At 40.9% G+C, this 27,584-nt stretch overlaps 2 protein-coding genes across 10 annotated transcripts in view; one reads left to right on the forward strand and one right to left on the reverse strand.

The window, feature by feature from the left end:
• Positions 1-218: 218 nt before the first annotated feature.
• On the reverse strand, positions 219-26,454 carry ZNF485 (zinc finger protein 485). Of its 3 annotated transcripts, XM_035708016.2 has the most exons (7): positions 26,347-26,454; positions 15,217-15,522; positions 12,577-12,711; positions 11,942-12,028; positions 9,480-9,606; positions 9,023-9,118; positions 219-1,718 (listed from the first exon to the last, which is right to left on the reverse strand). In XM_035708016.2, the coding sequence occupies exons 4-7, from the start codon at positions 11,972-11,974 to the stop codon at positions 637-639; spliced, it is 1,338 nt and encodes a 445-aa protein (XP_035563909.1). In that variant the 5' UTR covers positions 11,975-12,028; positions 12,577-12,711; positions 15,217-15,522; positions 26,347-26,454; the 3' UTR covers positions 219-636. The 3 variants fall into 3 exon arrangements, with proteins under 3 accessions (XP_035563909.1, XP_035563908.1, XP_025322205.1); XM_035708015.2 differs by lacking the exons at positions 15,217-15,522; positions 26,347-26,454 and having other exon boundaries at positions 12,429-12,601; XM_025466420.2 differs by lacking the exons at positions 12,577-12,711; positions 15,217-15,522; positions 26,347-26,454 and having other exon boundaries at positions 11,942-12,570.
• A 6-nt stretch (positions 26,455-26,460) lies between these two features.
• Positions 26,461-27,584, forward strand: part of ZNF239 (zinc finger protein 239) — a 45,077-nt gene continuing 43,953 nt past the window's right edge. For 2 of the 7 annotated variants that reach the window (XM_035708019.2, XM_049103665.1), the window contains exon 1: positions 26,618-27,452. The gene's annotated coding sequence lies outside the window, so the exon portion shown is untranslated. Of the gene's footprint in view, positions 26,562-26,617; positions 27,453-27,584 lie in introns of those variants that run through there. The other 5 variants (XM_025466421.3, XM_049103667.1, XM_049103666.1 and 2 more) reach the window with 5 other exon arrangements.

Raw genomic sequence — 27,584 nt, forward strand, 5'->3', positions numbered from 1 at the left:
GCCTGATGTGGGACTGGATCCCAGGACCCCAGGATCACAACCTGAGCCAAACGCAGACACTCAATCACTGAGCCACCCACATGCCCCTGAATTTTCTTATTCATTGAGACAACTATGTTAAATTATAGAAGATTCATTAATATATATGTTTAAATATTTCCAAAAACAAAGCCAAAGTCAAAATTTCATCATACCAATAAAAACATTCTTCTCAAAGATAACAGCTTTTGGACTTTATTTTACCAGGTGTTTTTTAATACACAGGATATATATGAACAAATAAAAATAGCTTTATTTTTTTAAATATAAATTAGACCACAATATGTAGATTTTCTGCAACTTGGTTTTTTAACTTGAACAAGGTATCATGGGGATATTTCTATGGCTCTATAAGAAGCTCTACCTCATTCTTTTTACTTCCTATATCATGTTCTATAGTAACTATTTCCAAATTGATAGACATTTAGGTTCTTCAAATATTTCACTAGTACAAACCATACTACAGTGAACATCCTCACAAGTGGGAAGTTCTCCAGGATACAGGTACACAGACTATTTTTCTTAAATGTATGATTTGTTGAATGCCTCTTCTTTGAGTATCAAAAGGAATAAACTACTTCTGCATGATTTACCACACTAATTACATTTGATGGCTTTTTCTTTGTTATGCATTTTCTTATGTTGTTTAAGGGCTGAACTCTGGGGAAAAGCCTTCCCACATACATTACATTCATAAGGCTTTTCTCCAGTATGGATCCTCTGATGTTCAACAAGGCCAGAGCTATGCCTGAAAGATTTCCCACATTTCTTACAGTGATAGGGCTTTTCTCCAGTATGAATTCTCTGATGTCCAATAAGGGTTGAGCTCTTTGTAAAGACTTTCCCACAATCATTACATTGATAGGGCTTATTTCCACTATGAGTTTTCTGATGTCCAGCAAAGGATGAGCTATACCTGAAAGATTTTCCACATTTATTGCAGTGATAGGGTTTCTCCCCTGTATGCATTCTTTGATGACTAACAAGAGTTGAGCTCTTCCTAAAGGTTTTTCCGCATTCATTACACTGATATGGTTTCTCACCAGTATGGATTTTTAGATGTTCCAACACAGTTGAGTTATCCCTAAAAGCTTTCCCACATTCATTACACTTAAAAGGCTTTGCTCCACTATGTATTCTCTCATGACGAGTAAGGGCTACATTCTGAGTAAAGGCTTTCCCACAATCATTACATTTGTAGGGTTTCTGACCAGTATGAATTCTCTGATGACGTAAAAGGATAGAGTTCTTTCCAAAAGCTTTTCCACATTCATTACATTTATGAGGTTTCTCTTTAGAATGAATTTTCTGATGATTAACAAATGTTGAGTGCTTCTTAAGGAATTTCCCACATTCAATACATCTATAAGGTTGCTTGCCTGTGTGAATTTTATGATGATTTAAAAGAGATGAGCTGCTCATAAAGGCTATTCCACATTCATCACATTTATGGGGTTTCTCACCAGTATGATTTCTCTGGTGGCAAATAAAAGAGGAATTATATTTGAAGACTTTCCCACATTCCTCACATTTATAATGTATCTTCTCTGTGGAACTTCTGCCCTCCCAGTCCAGGCCTCTTTCCATCATGACACTTTTTGTTTGCTCTCCCAGACCAAATCCTTCAGAAGTACATTGCTTTATGGTGGACATCTTTGTTTGAAACCAGTACTCCTGAACTGAAAAAAAAAAAAATTAATTCAAACATTTTCTATGTTGAAATACTAAAAGTGAGAACTGCACAGGATAAAAATAAGTTTCTATTCTACACAACTTAAGGATTGTGTAAAATTAATTCACCCCACTTTGATTCTTGCTAAGAAAAGATAGCAACACTAAAGATAAAAATAAGTAAGAGTCTAAAGAAATAGAAGGAATTATATAATACACTGTATTTAAAGAATGCAAGGAGCATCTAAGAAGTTGACAAGTTAGGCAGGTAACACAGAAAACACACATCCCCCAAAATAAATGAGAATATGAAAATAAACACATATCTAGAGAGAAAACCACGTATCCCAAAGCAAGTCATGATTGCTAGTGCAGATTCTTACAGGGTGGTACATTTGAGAACATTTTAATGTATTCAAAAATTTATGATTAGCTTTTTCTGAGAATTATTTTTAAAAATTTTATTTATTTATTTGAGAAAGAGAAAGAGCACAAGGAGAGGGAGCATCAGGCAGAGGGAGAGGGAGAAGCAGGCTCCCCGCAGAGCAGGGACCCTGACGTGGGGCTCGATTCCAGCACCCTGGGATCATGACCTGAGCCGAAGGCAGATGCCTAACTAACTGAGCCACCTAGATGCCCCTCTCTGAGAATTTAACAGAGAACCAATATTTAATGTCTCAGAGAGACAAAATATTTAAGGAACCAAAACAGTTCTCAGGCCAAAAGATTTTACTGTAATCTACATTTTTTAAACATATCTTAAAAAGAACATACCAATCAAATGGCAATTTTTTTTTTACAAAGTACACACATGAGACCCAAGAGAAAATAGGTAAGATGATTCTGACAAGTAGATTCTGAAAAACTAATGGAGCCAAATCTGTGATAAAACAAACATTGCCCAATTCTTTTACTGAATGAATTTTTTCTTATATATACACATATACATATATTTATATCTTTTATTATTTATATTTATTAGCCTGGGGAGAGATTCCATATATCAGATACTAGAGCTAAGACTTATTTTTTTAGAACAATTCAAGTGAAGCTGGGTGAGAAACAGCCCAGATCTTTCAAATGGCCTTTGATGGGATATACATTTAGTGCATAATGGTTAAAATAGAGAAAATTTCAAGATACTGATTGTTAAGGTAGGTGGAGGCAAACTAGCCATATGAAGAGAAATGCAGGCATATGGACACTTGTACTATGACAAAGGTAGCTTACAGAGCAATAAGGAAAAGAAAACGACATTAGCACTTGTAAGATGTGGGAGGTGGTTAAACATGAACCCTACCTCTTGCCATACACAAAAATCAACTCTAAGAGGATGATAAATCTAATAATAGGGGCGCCTGGGTGGCTCAGTCAGTTGAGCACCTACCTGCCTTCAGCTCAGGTCATGATCCCAGGCTCCTGGGATCAAACCCCATGTCGAGCTCCCTGCTCAGCAGGAGAGTCTGTTTCTCCCTCTCCCTACCTTGCTCATGCTCTCTCTCACTTGCTCTCACTCTCAAATAAATAAAATATTTTTTTCAAAAATCTAAAAGTAAAAGACAAACAATAAAATGTCTAGAAGTTAACACAAAAGAATGTTTTTAGGAACTTGAGGAAAGGATTTATTAAAAAGGATACAAAAAGCACTGACAAGAAAGGGAAAAAGATTAACTAGCGATCATTAAAATTAAGAATTTCTATTCATCAAAAGACCACTAATAGTGAAAAGCAAAGCACAGAAAGAAGGGTGAGACTGCATATGTAACCAACAAAGTGTTCTCTGAACAGATATTTCATGAAAGATGATATATAATGTTCAATAAACATTTTTAAATGTCCTCAACCTCATTAGATATAAGGGATAAGTATATTAAAACCACAATGAGATACACAACACACCCAAAGAATGCCTAGCTTCAAAAGACTGGCATTACCAAACATTGCTAAATATGGAAAAATGAGTAGTCTCACACACTGATGGTAGAAATATAAATGGCACAAACTTTTGAAAAACCATTTGGCATTATGTACTAATATGTGCATTTCCCATAAAATAAAAATTCTACTCCTGGGTATATGCCCAAAAGAAATGTATCCACACAGGGGCACCTGAGTGGCTCAGTGGTTGAGCATCTGCCTTTCGCTCAGGGCGTGATCCCCATCCGGGGATTTTCAGTTCACACTCCAAACCTACTGAATAAAAAACCCTGAGGGAAGGGCCTTCTAATTGTACTTAAGTATGCATTCTGATGCATGCTAAAGTTTTAAGAATCACTGATCCACAGCAAAGACAATGAATTACAGTGGTCAAATAAACTTTAGTGTTAGATTGAGGGAGGGAGGGGAGGATGGCTAATTACTGGGAAGGATCAACATGGGATTTAGTAATATTGCCAGTGTTCTCTTCCTTGACCTGAGTGCTGGCTACATAGTATTCAATTTAAAAATACGAATTAAAGGATGCCTGGGTGGCTCAGTGGTTGAGTGTCTGCCTTCGGCCCAGGGCGTGATCCTGGAGTCTTGGGATCGAGTCCCACATTGGGCTCCCTGCATGGAGGCTGCTTCTCTCTCCGCCTATGTCTCTGCCTCTGCCTCTCTCTCTGTGTGTCTCTCATGAATAAATAAAGTCTTTTAAAAAAATACTAATTCCGACTGTGTATATATGTATTTTTTATCAATTTTTCTATATATGTATTACATTTTTTAAAGGCTTTAAGAAAGAAAAAGGAAGGCTAGCTTATGAGTCTCTTAATACTTTGATCAGAGAAATCAAAATACAAATTGTAAAATATCTAATAGTCATGAAAACCATATTAGAACTTCTTGTAATGAGACTGGGTGTTACACACAACTGATGAATTATTGAACACTATACCAGAAATTAAGTATGTACTATGTATGTTGGCTAACTGAATTTTAAAAATTTAAAAAAAATTTTTCTTAATTTTAAGAAAGATGATAGTTGAAAAAAGAAACTATTGAATACAGCCAAAACACTGCACAAAAGTTTAAAGCTTTGAATATTTATATTAAATGACCAAGAATGAAAATCAGTGAATTAAGTAAATAATTAAGAAGGTTAGAAAAAGTAAATAAACCTAAGAAAACAAAAGAAAAAAGAAATTAGATTAAAAAACAGAACATAATACATAAATACATCTAAGAACTTTTTTAAAAAGCAAAAGAGTTAATAAATTTTAAAAAGATAAATAAATAATGTAAGAAATCAGCACAAAGTAATCATAACTATAGAGGATATTACAAAAAGAATCATAGGGGTGCCTGCTGGCTCAGTTGGAATAACACACAAATCTTGATCTCAGGGTCATGAGTTTGAACCCTGCATGGCGTGTAGAGGTTATTTTAAAAAATAAATTAAGTAAACTTTTAAAAAATACATAAAAATCAAAAAGAATCATAAAGGCGATTTTGTTCAAAACTATACAGATAAATTTGAGAAATTGAATTACTGGTTATTTTTAGGAAATGGTAAATTATCAAAACCATTTATAATGGTTTTGAGAGGGAGCAAAAATCTATTTGGACAAGTTACTATGAAAGAGAGAATATTACCAAATAATTACTCCCCAGTGCCTCTCCCCTGCTCCCTGACATTAAAAATAAACAAGTAAAAACAAAACACGTGCCAAACTTTCAGGGAAAGAATTCAGGGAACCAGTTATCATGTGAATTAAACCATACCAGAGGATGAAAATAGGAAAGGTCTAAAAAATAATTTTAAGAGGTATCACAAAACTGAAATCAAAACCTAATGAAAATGGCCCTACAAAAAAGAAAAATGTAAATAAATTTTTATAAGTATCAGTACAAAAACTTACACAAAAGATTAGCAAACAGAATCATCTACTGGCATATTAAAAAAAATAATGTAATGATGTCATAACCAAGAGGGTTCTATTAAGAATGCAAAGTCATTAAGATAATTGAGGATAAAATTTACTATCCTAACAGATCAAAAGGGAAAAGAAAGATATCTCCATACAGGCTGGAAAAGCATTTGATAAAATCCAATACCCATGGTTACTTTTTAAAAAATAATTTCTTAATGAAATAAGTGAATTAAATACTTTCTTTACACAATTCTTACACAATAACACAAAATAATTAGGTGAGAAAAACACCCATGTTTAAAGATTTTGAAATAAACTATGACACAAAGAAAGAGACATACAGAAAATTCATGCAAAAGTATATATAGAAAAAAAATGAGAGCCAAGTGCAAAGAATTACAGAGAAGAGAAATTTAAAAAGACCACAAGAAAAGGGAAGTAAATGCTTCCTCATCATTAATATCCCAGCTAAACGGGAGAATCCTACACACAATGCCATTAAAGACACAAAAAGACAATCATATCCATCATTATCATTACTGTTGATAACCCAAAAAAAGTCAATATAAAACAATATAAAAGAAACTTTAGGGATCCCTGGGTGGCGCAGCGGTTTGGCGCCTGCCTTTGGCCCCGGGCATGATCCTGGAGACCCGGGATCGAATCCCACGTCGGGCTCCCGGATGCATGGAGCCTGCTTCTCCCTCTGCCTATGTCTCTGCCTCTCTCTCGCTCTCTCTGTGTGACTATCATAAATAAATAAAAAAAAAAAAAGAAAAGAAAAGAAAAGAAACTTTAGGGACACCTCGGTGGCTCAGTGGTTGAGCACCTGCCTTTGCCTTAGGTCATGATCCTAGGGTCCCAAGGATCAAGTCCTGCATCGGGCTCCCTTTAGAAAGCCTGTTTCTCCCTCTGCCTATCTCTGTCTCTCTCTGTGTCTCTCATGAATAAATAAATTCTTTAAAAAATAAAACAAGGGGATCCCTGGGTGGCTCGGCGGTTTGGTGTCTGCCTTTGGCCTGGGGCGGGATCCTGGGGTCCCGAGATCGAGTCCCGCGTCGGGCTCCCGGCATGGGCCTGCTTCTCCCTCCTCCTGTGTCTCTGCCTCTCTCTCTCTGTGTGTCTATCATAAGTAAAAAAAATAAATCTTTAAAAATAAATAAATAAAATAAATAAAAAATAAAACAAACTTTAAAAAAATACATGAAGTATACTCCTGATTAAAAAAAAATCCAAATTAAAATTACAATAAAAGTTTTTAACTATCAGATTGGCAATTATCAAAAAGTATAACACTGTTGACAACGTATGATCAGACTGGCATTCATACGTTGTCAACAGGAGTATAAATGTATGGATACTGGTATTATCCACTATTTTCAAAAATATATTTACCCTTTCACCTAAAATTCTTTTTCTAGAATTTATCCTATAGATATACTGGTACTTCAGAGAATTGATATGTGTATCAATAATCATTGCATCATTATTCATAGTTATTGTGTCCATTAATAGGGAACTAATTACATAAGTTACAGTACATCCATAAAATGGAACACTATATAGCCATTAAAAAGTAAAACAGCATACACACACAAAAAAAGTAAAACAGTACTCTAAATGATGTAGGTATTTGAAATGATTTCCAAGATATGACAAGAGCAAGATTTAGAATAGTGTACTACCATGTACTTAAAAAAAAAAAAAAAAAGGAATACATGTATATTCTTGCAAAGCATACATTATATCTGGAAATTTCCACAATAAATTTACACAAAGATGCCTCTAGAAAGAGGAACTGGTATGTGAAGAAGGGTACATACCATTTGAACCATCTGAATTTTGTACCATATGCACTTCTAAAAACTAATTGGATTTTTGAATATGCAAAAAAGGAGTAGGAAGTGTAAAACATGGAATGGTTGTAAATCTTTGAATAAAGATTAATTAGTCTTCCAAATGGAAGAAATGTCAAAGGAAACATTGTTAGCTTTTACTACGTCTAAATTCTAAACACCTTCTATCAAAAAATACCAAAATTAAAACAGAAAGAACAAAGAACAAGAAAGAATGATTTACTACTGTTACTCTATAAAGAATCTACATAGGGGCACCTGTTGGTTCAGTGGGTTAAGCGTCTGCCTTTGGCTCAGGTCATGATCTCAGGGTCCTGGGATCAGCCAGGAGTCAGGCTCCCTGCTCAGCAGGGAGTCTGCTTGTCCCTCTCCCTCTGCCCTTCCCTTCTGCCCTTCTGCTTGTCCCTCTCCCTCTACCCTTCCCTACTCATGCTTTCTCTCTCTCTTTCAAATGAATAAATAGAATCTTAAAAAAAAAAAAAAAAAAAGAATCTACACAAAAATTTAGGGGAAAAAAGTTAAACATAGTAAGAACAAAAAGAATTACTGAAAAGTATTAAAAGCAAAATAAAACCAAAAACCTAGTTTAAACAAATTATGTATTATTGGTATCTTCCATGAAATACAGTTATAAAAGTTTCTCTGAGGATGATATAAGCAAAATAACAGTTTTTTAAGAAAGGAATACTGGGGGGAAAAAAAGAAAGGAATACTGGTAGGATAAATATTTTAGGTGAGAAAAACACCCATGTTTAAAGATTTTGAAATAAACTATGACACAAAGAAAGAGACATACAGAAAATTCATGCAAAAGTATATATAGAAAAAAATGAGAGCCAAGTGCAAAGAATTACAGAGAAGAGAAATTTAAAAAGACCACAAGAAAAGGGAAGTAAATGCTTCCTCATCAGTTTGTTAGCCAAAAATAGTAATTATCTGATAGTCAGGAAACTATGCTTACCCTTGGAATCTGCCACTGTTACAATATGATTAGAGATAATGGATATTAAAGCTAGAAAGGGATATGTAGTCATTTATTTTTTTAAAGATTTTATTTATTAAAAAAAAATAATTCATTTATTTATTCATGTGAGACCCAGAGAGAGAGGCAGAAACATACGCAGAGGGAGAAGTGGGCTCCATGCAGGGAGCCTGATGCAGGACTTGATTCTAGGACTCCAGGATCACACCCTGAGCCAAAGGCAGATGCTCAACCACTGAGCCACCCAGACATTCCTATGTAGTCATCTATTAAGCTAACGAGGAGAGAATTTGAAAGGAATCGAGAATGGATAGAAATAAAGTATATAGCCTGACAAGTGCCTGAAAACAGGAAGGGGCAAAAGCACACAAGGAGACTGAGGATTTTCAGAGTGAGATGTCATGGGCCTAAGGCCCTCAAGAAGGGAGCAGCTCTCCATAGGAATGAAGAGAAAAACTGTAAGTCATTTGGCAAAACAATGACATTAAAAAGAGGAAACTGGTATCAAGTGCCCCAGCCCTGCTTGCCCAGACATGGGCTCTCTAAGATGAGCCTTCTGACCAAGAATCCCTCAACATTCACTGTGCTCAGCTGCTGCTTGAAATGGTTCCCACCTCACTCACCTGAATAATTATCTGATGGGATCTGTTGTACTTCCATCCATGGCTCTGCCCCTTGCTCCAACTGGGTGATTAGTTTGGGTTTGGAAGAGAGAAATCCTATTGTAGATAAAGAAAAAGAAATGTGATTATGCTGGTGAACACAAGAGTTATCCCAAACCTCAGGGAGATCTCCACGTCAGGGAGGCCTAGAGAGTGGTATCAGGATGTCCAAATCATGTAGTTACAGATATATACAGGGAAAATTTAGAGAACTGGGCTAGACTGCACACAAAGCAGCCATCCTAAACTCTGTAAGGCTCTGACTTTCTGAGGGACAGAATGAGCAGTAACTCCAGCCTCTAAGCCTACACTAAAAACAAACAAAATCTCCCATTTACAATTTTCAAATACCCCATATATCCTGTGAAAACCCACAGTTGCCCAGGAAATCAATCTTGAGTTAAAAAGACATCCTTACCCACAGAAAGCAGATTCCCATAGTTTTCCAGCATCACATCTTTGTACAGGGCCCGCTGAGTGGCATCCAAGTATTTCCACTCAAACTGGGTAAAGGCCACAGCCACATCCCCAAATGTCAGTGATCCCTGCAAAATCAAATCCAATTCTGCTCATCCGGAAACTGTTTACACCCTTGACCCTGAAGTAAGGAACCAAGAAGTCCTCACTGGAAAAGGAAAGCAACATATTCAAGGCCAGCTTCTGATATTTCAGATGGTTTATGCAGAGGGAAGTGGAACACAATTAATGAAAGGCTCAAGGAATAAAATATACAACATGCTAAGAAAGCAGACTTGCCACACAGGAACAAAACATTAAAAGAAGCTAGAAAATGAAGCTAGGAATAAGGGGACCTCGTGGCCCCTCATTTCAACCACACTGCCCTCCTTATGCTCTTCCAACACACCAATCATGCTCCCTCCTCTGAGCCTGGCATTTGCTCATCTCTCACTTTGTAGGTCTTTGCATAAATGTTACCTCATCAGAAAGTTCTTTTTTCTCTTCTCCCATTCTCTACCACTCTCTATCTCATGACCCACTTCACTTTTTTTTTTTTTTTAGGATTGTATTTATTTATTCATGAGAGACAGAGAGACTCAGAGACACAGGCAGAGGGAGAAGCAGGTTCCATGCAGGGAGCCCAATGTGGAACTTGATCCCAGATCTCAGGATCATGACCTGAGCCAGAGGTAGACGCTCAACCGCTAAGCCACCTAGGAGTCCCCCACTTCACTTTCTTCACAGGATTTCTCACTACCTGGCAGAATCAGATCTATTGTCAGTATTATCTATAATGTGAGCTCCAAGAGGTTAGGGACCACCTGTGTCATTGCTGTCTCACCAGCCTAAAATTATGCCTGGCGCATTTTGGAAGTGTTCAAGGATCTGTCATTCAACAAATAAAATGAAACTCCAAGACATGCAAAGTAACATTAGCTTTATCCTAGAATTTACTGGGAAACAATACATATTTGTCAATTTCCTTTCATAGCAATAGCAACTTAATATGTACCAGGCACAGTGCTAAGCCCCATTATATATAACATTTATCTGAACTTTCACCAGGACTATCCATAAGGTAAACCTATTTTATAGCTAAAGATACTCAGGCTCAGAGAGTTCAAAAACTTGTTCAAAGTCACTGAGCTGCTTGACTACAGTATGAAAAGAAGCTATAAAAAATGGTAATGAGACTAGAGCAATTTTGAAGACATGGCTATGACATATCAAAAGGAAGAAAATGGATAAAACTAAAAAATACATATGCAGAAGTGTTTCAAATGAAATAACTTGTGTGATAGGAATATGGGTAATCTTTAATTTTTTAAACTTTCTGTTACTCTTAATTTTTATAATACTCAAATACATACTACTCCTGTTAACTTCTCAAAATCCTTCAAAACCCAGTTTTCTGCAGGATAAAGGCAAACTCTAGCTTGGCATTCTAAACTCTGAATGTTTCCCAATTTCTCTGGGCCCAGTTTGTTCCTGTTTCAGATGTAATAGCTTCACTCATGTTGTAGCCTTCACCTAGTCACTCCATCCTCTGCAATTATGCAAGCTTCATTTAATCTTTGGGAAGAACTAAGAGGATTACCACCACTACTACCACCCTCCCCTCACCCTGAACATCAAGAGCACTATTATCACTGTGCCGTGTGTTATCACTCAGACACTAGGGCCTCTCCTTATATGATAAATGAGCCTGTTTCTCATCTTCTTTGAGTTGGCGGCCCCTTTGAGGTGAGCGCTATACTTTACCTACAAAGTATTCTTCAGTTTCTAGCACTCTATAAATCATGGGTAGCAAAAGTCTATTCAGTGAACAACTGTAATGGGTAGAGAGGACTTGGGGCACCTGGGTGGTTTAAGCTGGTTAAGCGTCTGCCTTTGGCTCAGGTCATGGTTCCAGGACCCTGGGATTGAGCCCCACATAGGACTCCCTGCTCAGTGGGTTCCGGGAGCTTGCATCTCCCTCTTCTCCACACTTGTGCGATTTCAGTCGCTATCTCTGTTTCTTTCTCTCAAATAAATAAAATCTTTAAAAACAAAAAATGTGGGGACACCTGGGTGGCTCAGTGGTTGAGCCTTTGGCCCAGGTCCTAATGTCCCGGTCCTGGGTATGCCTGTGTCTCCCTCTGCCTATGTCTGCCTCTCTCTGTGTCTCTCATGAATAAATAAATAAAAGCCTTAAAAAACAAAAATAAAAACCAAAAAAAAAAAAAAATGGGCAAAGACGACACGAAGGGACAACAGTGGGGAGAGATGTCCTTTCTCTGTAAAGCTGCATAATCCAGGACTGGCTCAGGCAACCTAACTTGGTCCAAACACAGGGCAGAGTATCTTCCAGGCAAGAAGTATAAACCCAACTTCACTTTGAAACGGTGGCAATTTCTCGGGGAAAGTTGAAATCAAACTTGCCTGGATCTGGGCTCTTGGTAGTCTTGGGGCCATCTGTCTCCTGAACTGTTCTCCCAGGCAAGGGCAAAGAATCCTGAATAAGCCAATCTGGGAAAGAAGAAAGGAAATATGAGGAAGTCCCTCCATGTCCTAGACTAGCTAGAACTTGCTCTCTGCAGGCTGGACACGAGCAGTCCTCCACCCTCCCTGCTCCCCACGACGAGGGCGGACACAGGAAGGTGGTTCAGGCCAGGGCCCTGGGTCTGCAGTCTGGCCCCGCAGGAGGCTCCAGGCCCAGCTGTCAGTCGGTCAGTCTGGCACCCTCGCCAACAAGGCGGAAAGTCTCGTCAGTGACTCCATCTCCGGGCCTCAGTGGAAGCCTTTAAACTTTGTCAGGCGCCAGACTCGGGCGGCCCCTCGCTGGGGCACGGCTCCTCGGGGTGGGGCCCCAGCCACATCTGCGGTCCCCTCCGGAACCTCCTGAATCCCGGGGAACACAGGGGCGCACCAGGTCTCAGAGCCCCAGCTCGGTGGCGGCAACTTCAGAACCGAGCTGGGCGGGCAGCGCGGGGAGGCTGCGCGCGCCGAAGAACTGCGACCACCCGAGGTACTGGCCGCCGACACCCACGAGCTCGCAGGAGCCTCGCTTTACTCACACGGAGGCCCCCAGGGCCGGAAACGGAAGCGGCTGCCGGCGCCTCTGGGAAATGTAGTCTCGGGAGCTGGCCAGGCGGTCTCAGGGTCTCCGGGTCTCCATCCTACGCTTATCACTCGTGGCCGGCGGGGGGGAGCTTTGAAAAGTAATTGGGCCTTGGTCACAGCTCCAGAAATTCTGGATTAATGCTCTGGGTGTAGTCCTGGCATCGGGATTTTTTTTGAGGCTCCCAGGTGATTCTAGTGTGCAGCCAAGATTGGCGGCATCCAACGCTAGAAACATGCAAATCTGTGAGATATGGTTTATGTTTCTTTGGGGCAGCTGTTTATGATTGATTTGTTCACTTGTTTCCAAGTTATCTCATTTTTATTTTAAGCAAAGAAAATGCATATTAGAAAAGTAGAGCACCCAAGGTGCCTGGGTGGCTGTCAGGTTAAGTGTGTGCCTTCCACTCAGGTCCTGATCCCAGGGCCCTGGCATGGAGCACGCATCTGGTGTCTTGCTCAGTGGGGAGCCTGCTTTGCCGTCTCCCTCTGCCTGCCATTCCCCCCCTGCTTGCGCTGTCAAATAAATAAATAAAATCGTTAAAAAAAAAAAAAGCACCCAAAACACTAGATTTTCTGTTTGTTGACATAGAAGATGCAATAAGATTAAATCCATTTTTGAAAAATGTGTAAATATCTCGAAAAAAATTCCTACTTATAAGCTCCAGGAATTGGACAACTCAGGAAGGAAAATGTATCTCTTTTGTGCAATTAGGACTTTTTATTTAAAAGACTATCCCTCAGAAGGGGACACTTATTCACCACATTAACAGTGATTAACCAGTGCCCTTCTAAATGCCACTGACTATTCTAGATGGTAAGGCTAGAGCACTTGACAAGGACTCCCTCCTTAACCAAACTTTGGCCAGGATCCTCTGAATCCTCTTCTAGAAGGCCTTGTCTTTTCTTTAGTGAGCCCAATTTTAGCAAAGAATCCTACTAAGCCAGTTCAAGAATTCCCCAACCCGGGATCCCTGGGTGGCACAGCGGTTTGGCGCCTGCCTTTGGCCCAGGGCGCGATCCTGGAGACCCCAGATCGAATCCCACATCGGGCTCCCGGTGCATGGAGCCTGCTTCTCCCTCTGCCTGTGTCTCTGCCTCTCTCTCTCTCTCTGTGACTATCATAAATAAATTAATTAATTAAAAATTAAAAAAAAAAGAATTCCCCAACCCTTGGAATCCAATCAAGCTCTTCTTTCCCCACCCTTGATATTACACTCTCCCTCCCCCCACCTTGATATCTAACCAATTTCTTCATAGTCATTTTCCATTTACTCCCTCACCCTATCAGCTGGCTATAAATCCCCACTTGTCCCTGTTGTATTGGGAGTTAAGTCCAAGTTCTCTCCATATTGCAATGCAATAAAGTCTTGAATAAAGTCTTCTTTGCAAGTTTCAAAAGGTGTCATATTATTTCTCTTTAAGGCAGTGAACAAAACAAATAATGTCCCTCCCCTCAAAGATCTTACATTCAAATGGACATCTGAAAAAGAGAGATTCAACAAAATCAGGATAAAAAGGAGAGAAAAGGATTCTTATTTAATATAGAGCTTTAAAAATGTCCACAATAGGGACGCCTGGGTGGCTCAGCAATTGAGCGTCCACCTTCAGCCCAGGGCGTGGAGTCCCGGGATCAAAAGTCCCACATCAGGCTCTCTGCAGGGAGCCTGCTTCTCCCTCTGCCTGTGTCTCTGCCGCTGTGTGTGTGTGTGTGTGTGTGTGTGTGACATGAATAAATAAATAAAATCTTTAAAAAAAAATATCCACAATAGCCAAACTGTGGTAGGAGCCAAGATCTCCTTTGATAGATGAATGGATATAGAAGATGTGGTATACACACACACACACACACACACACACACACACACTGGAATATTACTCAGCCATGAGAAAGGATGAATACCTACTATTTACATCAACCAGGATGGAACTGGAGGGTATTATTTTGAGTGAATAAGTCAATTGGAGAAAGACGATTATCATATGGTTTCACTCATATGTGGACTATAAGAAATAGTGAAAGGGACCATAAGCGAAGGTGGGGAACTGAGGAAGGAAAAATTAGAGAGGAAAACAAATCATGAGACTCCTGACTCTGAGAAACAAACAAAGGGTTACAGAAGTGGAGGTGGATGGAAGGATAGGGTAACTGGGTGATGGGCATTAAGAAGAGCACATGATGTGATGAGCACTGGGTATTATACTATATGTTGGCAAATTAAATTTAAATTAAAAAAATAGAGCTGTAAGGACTGGCCCCTTTGTTAAGAGATCATTTGTGCAGAAGTCAGAAGGAAGTGAAGTAACAAGGAGTATATCTGTGGGAAGTTAGTTTCTGGCAGGTAAAATACCAGATACAAAGCAACTACAGAGTGTGCTTCATTTATTTGAGGAACAGCAAAAGGTCAATGTAGTTAAAACACTAAAGACAGGTAAAGGCTAGATCATGTTTGTGATGTAATTTTACATGTCAGCTTGATTGGGCTAAGGGATGCCCAGACAACTGGTAAAACATTAATTCTGGGTATGTCTGTGAGAGTGTTTCCAGAAAAGAAAGATTAGCATTTGAATCAATAGACTGAGTAAAGAAGATCTACCTTTACCAACATGGGCAGACATAATCCAATCCACTGAAAGCTCAGTTGAACAAAAAAGTGGAGGGAGTATGAATTCTCTTTCTTCTTGAGCTGAGACATCCAATTTCTCTTGTCCTCAGACATCTAAGCTTCTGGTTCATAGGCCTTCAGACTTTAGGACTTCCTCCAGCATATCACTCCTCCCTTCTCAGGCTTTCAGCCATTGGCTCCCATGGCTCTCGGGCCTTCACATGTAGAACTGAATTATACTGCCAGCCTTACCAGTTCTCCAGCTTGCAGATGGCAGATCATGGGACTTCTCAGCCTCTATAACCAAATGAGCCAACTAATTAATTAATTAATTACACATATCCTATCATTGTTTCTCTGGATGACCTAATACAATATTGGTCCATTTAGTACAAGGAAGAACATTGGCTCTTACTTTGAATAAGATAAGAAGCCATCAGAATGTGGGGAATTGGAATCCTCATGCATTGTTGGTAGGCTCATAAAATGGTGTGGTCACTCTGGAAAACAGTTTGGTAGCTCCTCAAAACTTTAAACATGGAGCTACTATATCACTCAGTGATACCATTCCTAGATGCCTACCAAAGAGAAATGAAAATATACATCTACACAAAAACTTGTACACAAGTGTTCATAGCAGTGTTATTCATAAGAGCCAAAAGTGGGAAAGGCACAAATGTCCATCAACTGTCCATTTTATCCACTGCACTACAGCAAGGGTCTACTGCAATGGATAAAAAAAGTATAGTATATCCAAATAGTGGAATATCTGGCAATAAAAGGAATGATGTATTGATATATGCTACATAATTGATAAACTTTGAAGCAATACTAAGTAAAAAAAGATAGTTATAAAATACAATATAATTCCATTTATACAAAATGTCCAAAAAAAGACACTTCTCAGAAACAGAACATGTATTAAACATATTAAAATATATCCTGCCAGTAAATGGAGGGAAGAAGGAATGTGGAGTGACTGTTAATAGGTATGAAGTGATGGCGGATGATAAAATGTTCAAGACAGAAATTACATTTGTTTCCTAGGGCTATCATAACAAAGTACCACAAACGTAAGAAATAGAAGTTAATTTTCTCTGTCTGGAGGCTAGAAGTTCATTATCAAGAGAGGCTGGTTCCTTCTGAGACTTTGGGTAGAATCCTTCCTGGACTCTCCCTAGCTTCCTTTGGTTGCTGTCAATCCAATTTCTTGGCTTGAATTCTCCTGTGTATCTGTCTTCATATGGTATTTCCTCTTAGAACAGCTAGATTTATTGGATTAGAGCCCACCCTAATGACCTCATCTTAACTTGATTATATCTACAATCCCATTTCCAAAAAAGGTTACATTCTGGAGTTACTGGGCATCAGGCCTCAAGTATGAAGGGGGAGGGGGAGGACACAATTCAACCCACAACATTTAGTTTTGTGTTTTATGTTTTGTTTCTTAATGTTTTACCTTTAATACTCTCTAATTTATTCTTAATAAAATTCACATAAGAGAAAGGATCTAAATTTGTCTCAAATGATTGGATAATCTTTCCAGCGCCATTCATTGAAAGGTCTATTCTTTCTTCCAGTAAATGAAATGCCATCATTATCTTATGCCACACTATACTGTCTCTCGAACAAAAGTTTGAGAGATTTCTTAACCCGTGCTGCTTTTCAGAAGCACAGGGCTCAGCACACAATGTTACATTGCACATCTAGTTTTAGGTGTACAATATAGTGATTCAACAAGTCTATACATTATGCTGTGCTCACAAGTGTAGCTACCATCTTTCACCATACAACTATTATAATACCATTGACTATATTCTGTGTTGTATTCTGTGTTGTACCTTTTATCCTCATGACTTATTGACAAAACATTGTTGACCGAAAAAAAAATTAGTTTCTAAAACAGCCTGTGTAGTATAATCCCATGTAGTATCTCACATAGTAATGAGATAATGCCAGAAACATGCTCAGCAAGGGTCTACTACAAGATATGACTCAATCTTATGCCAAGTCCCATGCTAAACTTTCTACTTGAATTATCTCATTTAATACTTAAAGCAACTACAATTACTATTCTCACTAGCAAAAAGTTTTTGTTACAGAAATTTCAAAATATGCACAACACAGAATAATATAACTAGTCTCCATGCATCCATAACCCAGGTTCACAAACATCAAGAGCATGCCAGTTTTATCTATCACCCTTCCTCTCTTACTGACCTATTTAATCTACAAATAATCAGGTACATATCTTACCTATGGGCACCTTATTTTTTTACATTATACCATTGTCACACTTAAAAAAATAATTCAAGAGACTGATATGCAAATTGACAATGGCAAGACCACATATAAAAATGGCCTGTAGGAACTATCCCAGGAAACCAACCTACAATCTACAATAACTAGTCCAGAAGTCAACCTGCTTGCAGACTGACTTATAAGAAATCAGAACGTCACCTCTAGCAATTAGCCCAGGCAGCCAGACTATCAATCACCCCCAAACAGGCCTTGATTAATAACTGTCAGTTACCCAAATTTGTCCCCACTTCCAGCTTAGGATTAATCAGAGAAAGCCAAATATACTCCAATCATATAGGATGCCCTCTTCTATGTAGCTATCCCTTTTCCCCTTGCCAACAGCCTGCAATCGGGGCATAAATGAAGCCTTCCCTTTTTTCCACTTTAAAACTTTACCACTCCACTGCCCTTTGAGTCTCTGCCAAAATGCAAGTGAACGAGTAAGTGCAGGAATAATGCTTAGGTGCATCTGGTAATGTGTATAATATAACTATGAGTTTTCATAGCCCTGGGGCTGTCTACCTGCCCCCCCCCCCCCCCCCCCCCCCCCCCCCCCCCGCCCCAGAAGGCAGCACCAAGAGCTCTTCATTATTGCGCAGGACTAACTTCCTTCCTCTCGCCTCACTGCTTGCCTGGGGGCACTCGACCAATTGTCTTCTTTTCTCTGGGCCTCAATTCCCAGTCTGAAGAGTGAAGAGGACTGGATGAGACCCCTTATTACCCTCTTCATTTCTATGGTTATACAGCATTGGAGCACATCCTGGGGACAGTTTGGGAAACAGAGCAGGAGACATTCTTAGACTGTTCAGGGCTCTGGACAGAGAAAGTTCCGTGCTCCCCTGCTCCAACCAGAAGCCAAGCTGGCCAAGGAAAGGGCTCACATCCACAATGGAGCCCTGACCTCCCTTTTCTAGCTCCAACAGTGATTTCTCCAGCTTTCCTAGGAGTCCGCTGTGACCAGACCTGCATTTGCACCACCCTAGATGGCCTGGCATTTCTATATTGGCTTGATCCCCCAGCAGGCTGGACTGGGAGGCAGAGTCCAAGGGGTCCCACAGAAGTTCCTTTCTTCATCTCTCTTCTGGCCTGTTTCATCTGAGATCCCTTGAAAACATGAGATGACAGACAAATGCTCTATAGTGAAAGTGCTTCCAATTCCAAGGTGCTGAATTTCAATCCTGGCTCTGCCATTTACCAATAGCAGGAGCTTGTGCAAGTCATGGTCCCCTTTCTCTCTCATTCTCTGTGCCTTCAGCTTAAGACAAGTGAGGAGTAACCCCTATTTTGCAGTGCTATTAACAGGCAAGGATGAACATTGGGCCGTGAGCCCAGTGCAGAGCATCCAGGAGGAAATCAGTAAATGGAAGTTGTGTGTCTCCCAAGAGCTCTCCAGCCAAGACACCAAGACTGAGATGCTCCCTGGCCAGTGCTCCTCCAGGTCCCAAGACCCCACAGGCAGAAGATGCAGACCCCAAACGAAGACTTCTCAAACTTCCTCCCAGTGCACCTGGCCCTGGCAACATAAAGAACATCCTGGAAACGGGGGCTTAGCAGGGCCTCGATGGCCTCGGGAAACATACCATTACTGCCCTTCTCTGGGATCAGGGTTGAATCAGCTAAGGAGAGATGCCAAAAGGGTACTGGATAGGGGTAGGGCAGACTAAAATAAGACAGAAAAATAAAGCACGGTTAGATCATCCACATGGCAGATCAATTGCCTTGGAAAACAGATACAAACATTCCCATAAGCCTCAGTCCCACTATTTAGGCAAAAAGTTCCTTACGATATTGTGAGTCCCCCAAACAGGACTCCAGAAGGAATACTACTAACAAGTCTACATTCATAAATGTGACCACTTGGAAGCAATGAACCTAATCCCTGAAATCCAGAAACTACCCCACCCCCCAAAAATAGATAATCTGAATGGTCATATTAACTATTAAAGAAACTGAACTTGTGGGATCCTTGGGTGGCGCAGCGGTTTGGCGCCTGCCTTTGGCCCAGGGCACGATCCTGGAGACCCGGGATCGAATCCCACATCAGGTGGTATGTATGTATGGTGTATGGAGCCTGCTTCTCCCTCTGCCTATGTCTCTGCGCCTCTCTCTCTGTGACTATCATAAATAAATAAAAATTAAAAAAAAAAAAAAGAAACTGAACTTGTAATTTAAAATAAAAAGAAATCTCCAGGCTTACATTGTTTCACTGAAGAATTCTATCAAACATTCAAAGAGGAACTAACATAAATTTTAGGCGACCTATTCCAAAAAATAAGAGGAAATATGTCCCCACCTCATTTTATGAGGCCATTATTATCCTGATAACCCAAAGCAGGGTTATCAAAACAACAAAACAAGTACAGACCAATATCTCATTAATTGAGATGTAAAATTCCTCAATAAAATATTATCAAATCAAATCCGGTAATGTAAAAAAGGATTATATACCACAGTCAAGGGGAATTTATTCCACATATGCAAGATAGGTTCAGTATCTGAAAACCTAATATAATCTACCATATCAATACTAAAGAAAAAAAAAAACATTAAGATCATTCAACTGATAGAAGAAAAAGCATTTCAGGGTGCCTGGGTGGCTCAGTTGGTTAAGTGTCTGCCTTTGGCTCAGGTCATGATCCTGGAGTCCTGAGATTGAGCCCCCATCTGTCCAGGTTCCCTGCCCAGCGGGAATTCCGCTTCTCCCTCACCCTGTCCCTCTGTCCCTCCCCCCACTCATGTGTAAGCACATTTTCTCTCTCTCAAATAAAGAAAATCTTAAAAAAAAAAAAAAAAAGAAAAGAAAAAGCAATTTCATAAAATCCAACAACTACTCATGACAACAATACCCAGCAAATTATGAATAGAAAGGTAATTCCTCAAACTGACAAAGATCTGGGACGCCTAGGTGGCTCAGGAATGCCTGGGTGGCTATGCGGTTGAGCATTTGCCTTGGGGCTCGGGGCATCTGGGATCAAGGGCTGCTTCTCCCTCTGCCTAGGTCTCTGCCTCTCTCATGAATAAATAAATAAAATCTTTTTTTAAAAATTGACAAAGGCCCAAAGTTAACACTAAACTTAAATGTTAAATAAACAAACAAACAAACAAACAAACTTAAATGTTATGATCAAACGCCTTCTCCCTAAGATAGTAACAAACAAGGATGTCTGCTCTCATCTTACGCATCATAGTGCTGGAAATTCTAGCTAGTGCAGTAGGTCAGAAAAAACAAAGGGACAGAATGGAAATAAAGAAGGAAAATGAGCTTTAATTATAGATGACATAATTCTCTATGGGAGCAATGTCAAAAAAGCATTTAAAAAAGAAAACCCTCTGATAACCACCAAGTTTAGGAACATCACTGTGTCCAAGATCAACACACAAAAATTAATCACTTTTCTATATACTAAACAATAAATGTGAAAACTGAAATTTAAAATTATCTTTCCTGGGGATCCCTGGGTGGCGCAGCGGTTTGGCGCCTGCCTTTGGCCCAGGGCGTGATCCTGGAGACCCAGGATCGAATCCCACGTCGGGCTCCCAGTGCATGGAGCCTGCTTCTCCCTCTGCCTCTCTCTCTCTCTCTGTGTGACTATCATAAATAAATAAAAATTTTAAAAAAATTATCTTTCCTAAAAAAATAATTTTTTAAAAATTATCTTTCCTGGGGATTCCTGGGTGGCTCAGCAGTCTAGCACCTGCCTTCAGCCCGGGGCGTGATCCTGGAGTCCCAGGATCGAGTCCCACGTGGGGCTCCCTGCATGGAGCCTGCTTCTCCCTCTGCCTGTGTCTCTGCCTCTCTCTTTCTCTGTGTGTCTCTCATGAATAAATAAATAAAATCCTTTAAAAATAATAAAAAATAAAAATAAATAAATAAAAATACATAACTGAAAAAAATTGGGAATAATAATGTATTCTCTCACAGACAATAATGGGTGTTAAGCACATGCTGTGTATGAATATGGTCCTGTGGGAACATGCTGTGAAGGGGTACAGATTGTATTTATGTATACAGTTTGTGTGAATGAGTACGGGATCTGTTTGTAGGCGAGTTGATCACTGTCAGCAGAATGCCAGTCAGCATACATCCCAAGATCCCAGCACCATCCTGGGAGGAAATTCTCCAGGGATCATTCTCCAGGGATTCTAAACTGTGCAGAACACAATGTGATTATCTTTGTCCCTATAACAACCCCTGCTGAGGGCCCTCAACTCATCCCTACCAATACTTCCTGACATTTTCTAAGTACAATGCACCACATTTCAGTGGTAATTATCTTCAACCATACAGAACCCTGGAAAGTTACTGAAATACTTTCACTCCCTTTGCCTTCCTGGGGGTTTCCTTGAAAAGGTCTGTGATTACTGGGTCCCTTTCATAAATAAAGAAAACCAAGTCCTGAAAGGGAAAATTACATGGAAATGCAGGGTAATTATAAAGGGAATCAACTCTGAAGAACTCGTGCTTTGGAATATTAAAAAAAAAAAAAAACCTCTAGATTTGAATCCATTTTCCACCCTTATCATGAGACACTGAATATGCTTTTTGAAACTTTTAAAATGTAAAAGCTGTAAAATGGAGTCGCACAAACCTACCCTCTCAGTAAAGTGTATGGAAAAGTTACATAAGATAAAGGTATGGTATTTGGTATATATATATAGGCTAATTACTTGCTTAATTTGTTAAAAGACATAGAACCAGGATTATAGAACCTAACTGCTCTCCTAAATATTCCCTGATCCATTGATTCTGTCACCCTTGCCCTGACTCTCACTCTCTGATGTTCTCATCTACCTCTCATCCAATTTAGAGGCCACAGCTCATCACTATGGTTACCAGTCCTTTGTATATATGGACAACTCTTTTGTGTGTGTCTCACTAGTGATACTCTCCTGATAAAACACCAAACCTGGTTGAATCCAATTCCCTGCCTGTTCTGTGCTTGTACTTGTGTAGTAGATGTAGACTGAGAAAAAACTTATAGCCGTGATGATTAGTCTCATTTTCAATTTATGACCACTAAGGTCAAGTGGGCCCTTAATGCTGCCCAGCTATCCTACTACATTTGCTTAGTCCAACCATTTTCTTAAATGACAACTTCACAGCTTCTCCTCTCCAAGCCTCTGACAACTCCTCCCATTTCACTCATAGCTGATGACTTTGCTTTCTATGAGAAAAGTACATTTGCCTACCTTTCTCTACTGGAATCTGTAGGCTCTACTTTCCAATCTGGTATCTCCTAGGAAGATAATTTGTGCTCCACAGACAAAAGGTAAGAAAGTAACTCAGAGGAGGAGATTGTCCAAACATGGTAGGTCACCCAAATGTGTCACTGTCCTAATCCCAAGAAACCAAATGTTACCTGATACAGCAAAATGGATTTTGTAAATGTGACTAAATTAAAGATCGCGAAATAGGGAAATTATCCTGGATTATTCAGGTAGGCCTGATGTAAGGCCTTATATGAGTCCTTAGAAGAACACAAGAAGAGTCAGTGCAAGAGAAGGTAATGTGATGACAGAAGCAGAGGTTGGATGGAGTCAAGCACTTTGAAGATGGAAGTAGAGGCCATAAGCCAAGGAATAGAGGCTGTCAAATGTACTTTGAAAAAGACAAGGAAATGGGCACCTGGGTGATCCCAGGGTCCTGGAATGAGTCCAGCATTGGGCTCCCTGCTGGGAGCCTGCTTATCCCTCTGCCTATGTCTCTGCCTCTCTCTGTGTCTCTCGTGAATAAATAAATAAAATCTTTTAAAAAAAAAGAAAAAGACAAGGAAACAGATCCTCCTCTAAGCCTCCAGAAGGAACCAGCTGTGCTGATACCTTGATGGAGCCCAATGAAACTGACTTCAGACTTCTGACCCCCAGAACTAGGAAAATAAATTTGTGTTTGCGTTTAATGCAATCCCATCGTTTAATGCAATCCCTATCAAAATATCATGGACTTTCTTCAGAGAGTTAGAACAAATTATTTTAAGATTTGTGTGGGGGATCCCTGGGTGGCGCAGCGGTTTAGCGCCTGCCTTTGGCCCAGGACGCGATCCTGGAGACCCAGGATCGAATCCCACGTCGGGCTCCCGGTGCATGGAGCCTGCTTCTCCCTCTGCCTGTGTCTCTGCCTCTCTCTCTCTCTCTGTGTGACTATCATAAATAAATAAAAATTTAAAAAAATAAAATTAAGATTTGTGTGGAATCAGAAAAGACCCCGAATAGCCAGCGGAATTTTAAAAAAGAAAACCATAGCTGGGGGCATCACAATGCCAGATTTCAGGTTGTACTACAAAGCTGTGGTCATCAAGACAGTGTGGTACTGGCACAAAAACAGACAAATAGATCAATGGAACAGAATAGAGAATCCAGAAGTGGACCCTCAACTTTACGGTCAACTAATATTCGATAAAGGAGGAAAGACTATCCACTGGAAGAAAGACGGTCTCTTCAATAGATGGTGCTGGGAAAATTGGACATCCACATGCAGAAGAATGAAACTAGACCACTCCCTTGCACCATACACAAAGATAAACTCCAAATGGATGAAAGATCTAAATGTGAGACAAGATTCCATCAAAATCCTAGAGGAGAACACAGGCAACACCCTTTTTGAACTCGGCCACAGTAACTTCTTGCAAGATACATCCATGAAGGCAAGAGAAACAAAAGCAAAAATGAACTATTGGGACTTCATCAAGATAAGAAGCTTTTGCACAGCAAAGGATACAGTCAACAAAACTAAAAGACAACCTACAGAATGGGAGAAGATATTTGCAAATGACGTATCAGATAAAGGACTAGTTTCTAATATCTGTAAAGAACTTATTAAACTCAACACCAAAGAAACAAACAATCCAATCATGAAATGGACAAAAGACATGAAGAGAAATCTCACAGAGGAAGACCTAGACATGGCCAACACACACATGAGAAAATGCTCCGCATCACTTGCCATCAGAGAAATACACATCAAAACCACAATGAGATACCACCTCACACCAGTGAGAATGAGGAACATTAACAAGGCAGGAAACCACAAATGTTGGAGAGGATGCGGAGAAAGGGGAACCCTCTTACACTGTTGGTGGGAATGTGACCTGGTGCAGCCACTCTGGAAAACTGTGTGGAGGTTCCTCCAAGAGTTAAAAGTAGACCTGCCCTACGACCCAGCAATTGCACTGCTGGGGATTTACCCCAAAGATACAGATGCAATGAAACGCCGGGACACCTGCACCCCGATGTTTCTAGCAGCAATGTCCACAATAGCCAAACTGTGGAAGGAGCCTCGGTGTCCATCGAAAGATGAATGGATAAAGAAGATGTGGTTTATGTATACAATGGAATATTCCTCAGCCATTAGAAACGACAAATACCCACCATTTGCTTCAACGTGGATGGGACTGGAGGGTATTATGCTGAGTGAAGTAAGTCAATCGGAGAAGGACAAACAGTGTATGTTCTCATTCATTTGGGGAATATAAATAACAGTGAAAGGGAATATAAGGGAAGGGAGAAGAAAAAGACTCCTAACTTGGGGAAACGAACTAGGGGTGGTGGAAGGGGAGGAGGGCGGGGGGTGGGGGTGAATGGGAGACGGGCACTGAGGGGGACACTTGACGGGATGAGCACTGGGTGTTATTCTGTATGTTGGCAAACTGAACACTAATAAAAAATAAATTTATTATTTAAAAAAATAAATGTAAATTTGCCCTTTTAAAAAAATGAAAATAAAAATTAATGTGGGGTAAAAATAAAAGTAAAAAAATTTGTGTTTGTTGTATGTCCCTAGGTTTGTGGTAATATATTACAGCAACAATTGGAAGCTAATACACAAATGAAGGGGGAAGATACAGAGCAGTCCAGGCAACATTTGACTCCCAGAATAAACCTGAAGGGAAGGTACTGGGGAGAACTGGAGTGGTGCTGCATGGAAGAATTTTGGCGCCCTCCCCTTGAAGGCTATAACAATTAAAAGCATCTCAAGAGGGCAGGGTTTGTGTCCCTGGTAAGTTTATGATACACAGTAAATACTACAGAATTTTTATTTTTTATTTTTTTAAAGATTTTATTTATTCATGAGAGACAGAGGCGGGAGGGGGGCAGAGACACAAGCAGGAGTTGCAGGCTCCCTGCACGGAGCCCAACGCGGGACGGATCGCGGGGCTCCAGGATCAGGCCCTGGGCCGAAGGCGGCGCCAAACCGCTGAGCCACCCGGCTGCCCATACTATAGAATTTTTTAAAGCGAACTATAGGCCCATATATGTGGCACGACCCCATGTTGTTTAAAACACACACACACATATGCATATACACATAGCAAAGAGTTCTGAATGTTGCAGGACTGATGACCTCATCTCCGAATCTTTGCTCCAAGAACCATATACAGTGACAAGAGGATTGCAAAGCACATCCTAACCCACACACCCACACACCAGTACCCCTTAATCCTCCAACTCAGCTCTACTTTTTCCATTACACATATCCCTGTATAATAAATTCCATACCATTTATAATTAATTGCTTTTTTGTCCCACTAAAGTTTAACATCCACAGCGATTTTTAAATTCCTGGAACAAGGTAGGCCCTCATGTTTGCCAAATGAATGAACTCTAGAACCGAGATGATGCTGCTGAGTAGCATATATTCGTTTCAGAATATTTTTAAAAACAAAGACAAAAATTACAGGTGATATTTGCGTTCTTTTCACGCCAGTAACACTTTAGCAAAATAAAACATCCTTTAATGGGTATTCCTAAATAATCCTTACGCGTCTGTAACTAAAAAAATTTTAAAATAAATAAATAAGTATCTTGAACAAATTAGACTCCAACCTCAAAGAACAGCCAACACACCCGCAGAACCCAGAGCCGAGAACGCGCCCCGGGCATCGCGGTCGGTGTATTGCGGCCCCGCGCTGGAAGCGTGCGCCGGAAGCGGGCGTGGCCGACCCGCGGCTTTCTGGGACTTGTAGTTCAGAGCCATTAGGCGAGGGCGCGGGTCAGTGTCTGGAGCCCCGCTCTTCCAGGTGTCGGATTCCACGTGGGAGGTGAGCGCTCGGGACTGGACAGCCCGCGCCCCGGCGGAGAGGCGTCTGGTGGCTGGGATGTGGGAGTGCGTCGGGGAGGCGCGGGGCCGCTGAGACCCGGAACCCTGGCTGGGCGCTGTGGGAGGGCACGCGACCTGGAGGAGGCGCGCCCGGGGCCGCACGTGCGCTCTGGCGTCGCGACAGCCGCTCGGCCGCGGGCCCTGACTTTGATCCCCGAGTCTGAGCGGCCTCCCGCGCGGAAGCGGCTGCGGCGCGGCACGGAGGGGCCCGTCTTTCGCTCGCCTGACCTCTGGCTTTGGCCGGCCTGGAGGCTTCGTAGTTGGCCGCACCGGCCATTTCTGTGTGGCGACTGGCCTTGTTCCGAGGTTTTCGGTGGACGTTAGACGACCAAGAGGGGCCCCTTTGAGGGACCGAGGTTCCTGGCCCCGTAGCACTGTCCTCACGTCCCAGAGATGTGGCAGGTCGGGGAAAGCGCCTCAGGGAGTCAAAATCCATTCTGAGGCACGGCATCTAAGCCAAAAGCTCCTCCTCCTCTTTCTCGAACTTTAGGGCAGAAATGAGAAACCCTGAAGAAATGGACACGTGTCAGTCAGTGGTGCGGGGGGTAGCGGAAGTTATCCGCCCTCGTGGGTTTGGCGGAGAGGCTTGGCCTGTGTGATCCAAAGCCCTGTGGACACGGGAGGGAGGTGCAGCCGGGGAGGCTCGGGAGGCATCTCCGGGGAGGGTGTGTGAGGGGCCGAGCGAGAGGGGTTATCAGCAAGAGCAGAGTAACTTTTTTCCTACAGTCTTGCTGGACCGACTGGTGTGTATCCTGCAAGGTGAACTTGATTTTCATGGCATTTCTCTTTCCTTAACTGCCTTTCCAGGACTCTGTCCCTCCTGAGGTTCCAGGTGAGTTGCGGTTTCTTCTCTCGGAAAATGCCGTGTCTCTGAGAATGAACATAACCTTCCTTTGCTTGAACACAGGAAGAACGTCAGCATTAATCGAGTGCCTGTCTGTTGTCAGGTCCTGACTTTGTTCTT

The sequence above is a fragment of the Canis lupus genome, chromosome 28 (genome assembly GCF_003254725.2).
Source record: "Canis lupus dingo isolate Sandy chromosome 28, ASM325472v2, whole genome shotgun sequence".
Lineage (NCBI taxonomy): Eukaryota > Metazoa > Chordata > Mammalia > Carnivora > Canidae > Canis > Canis lupus.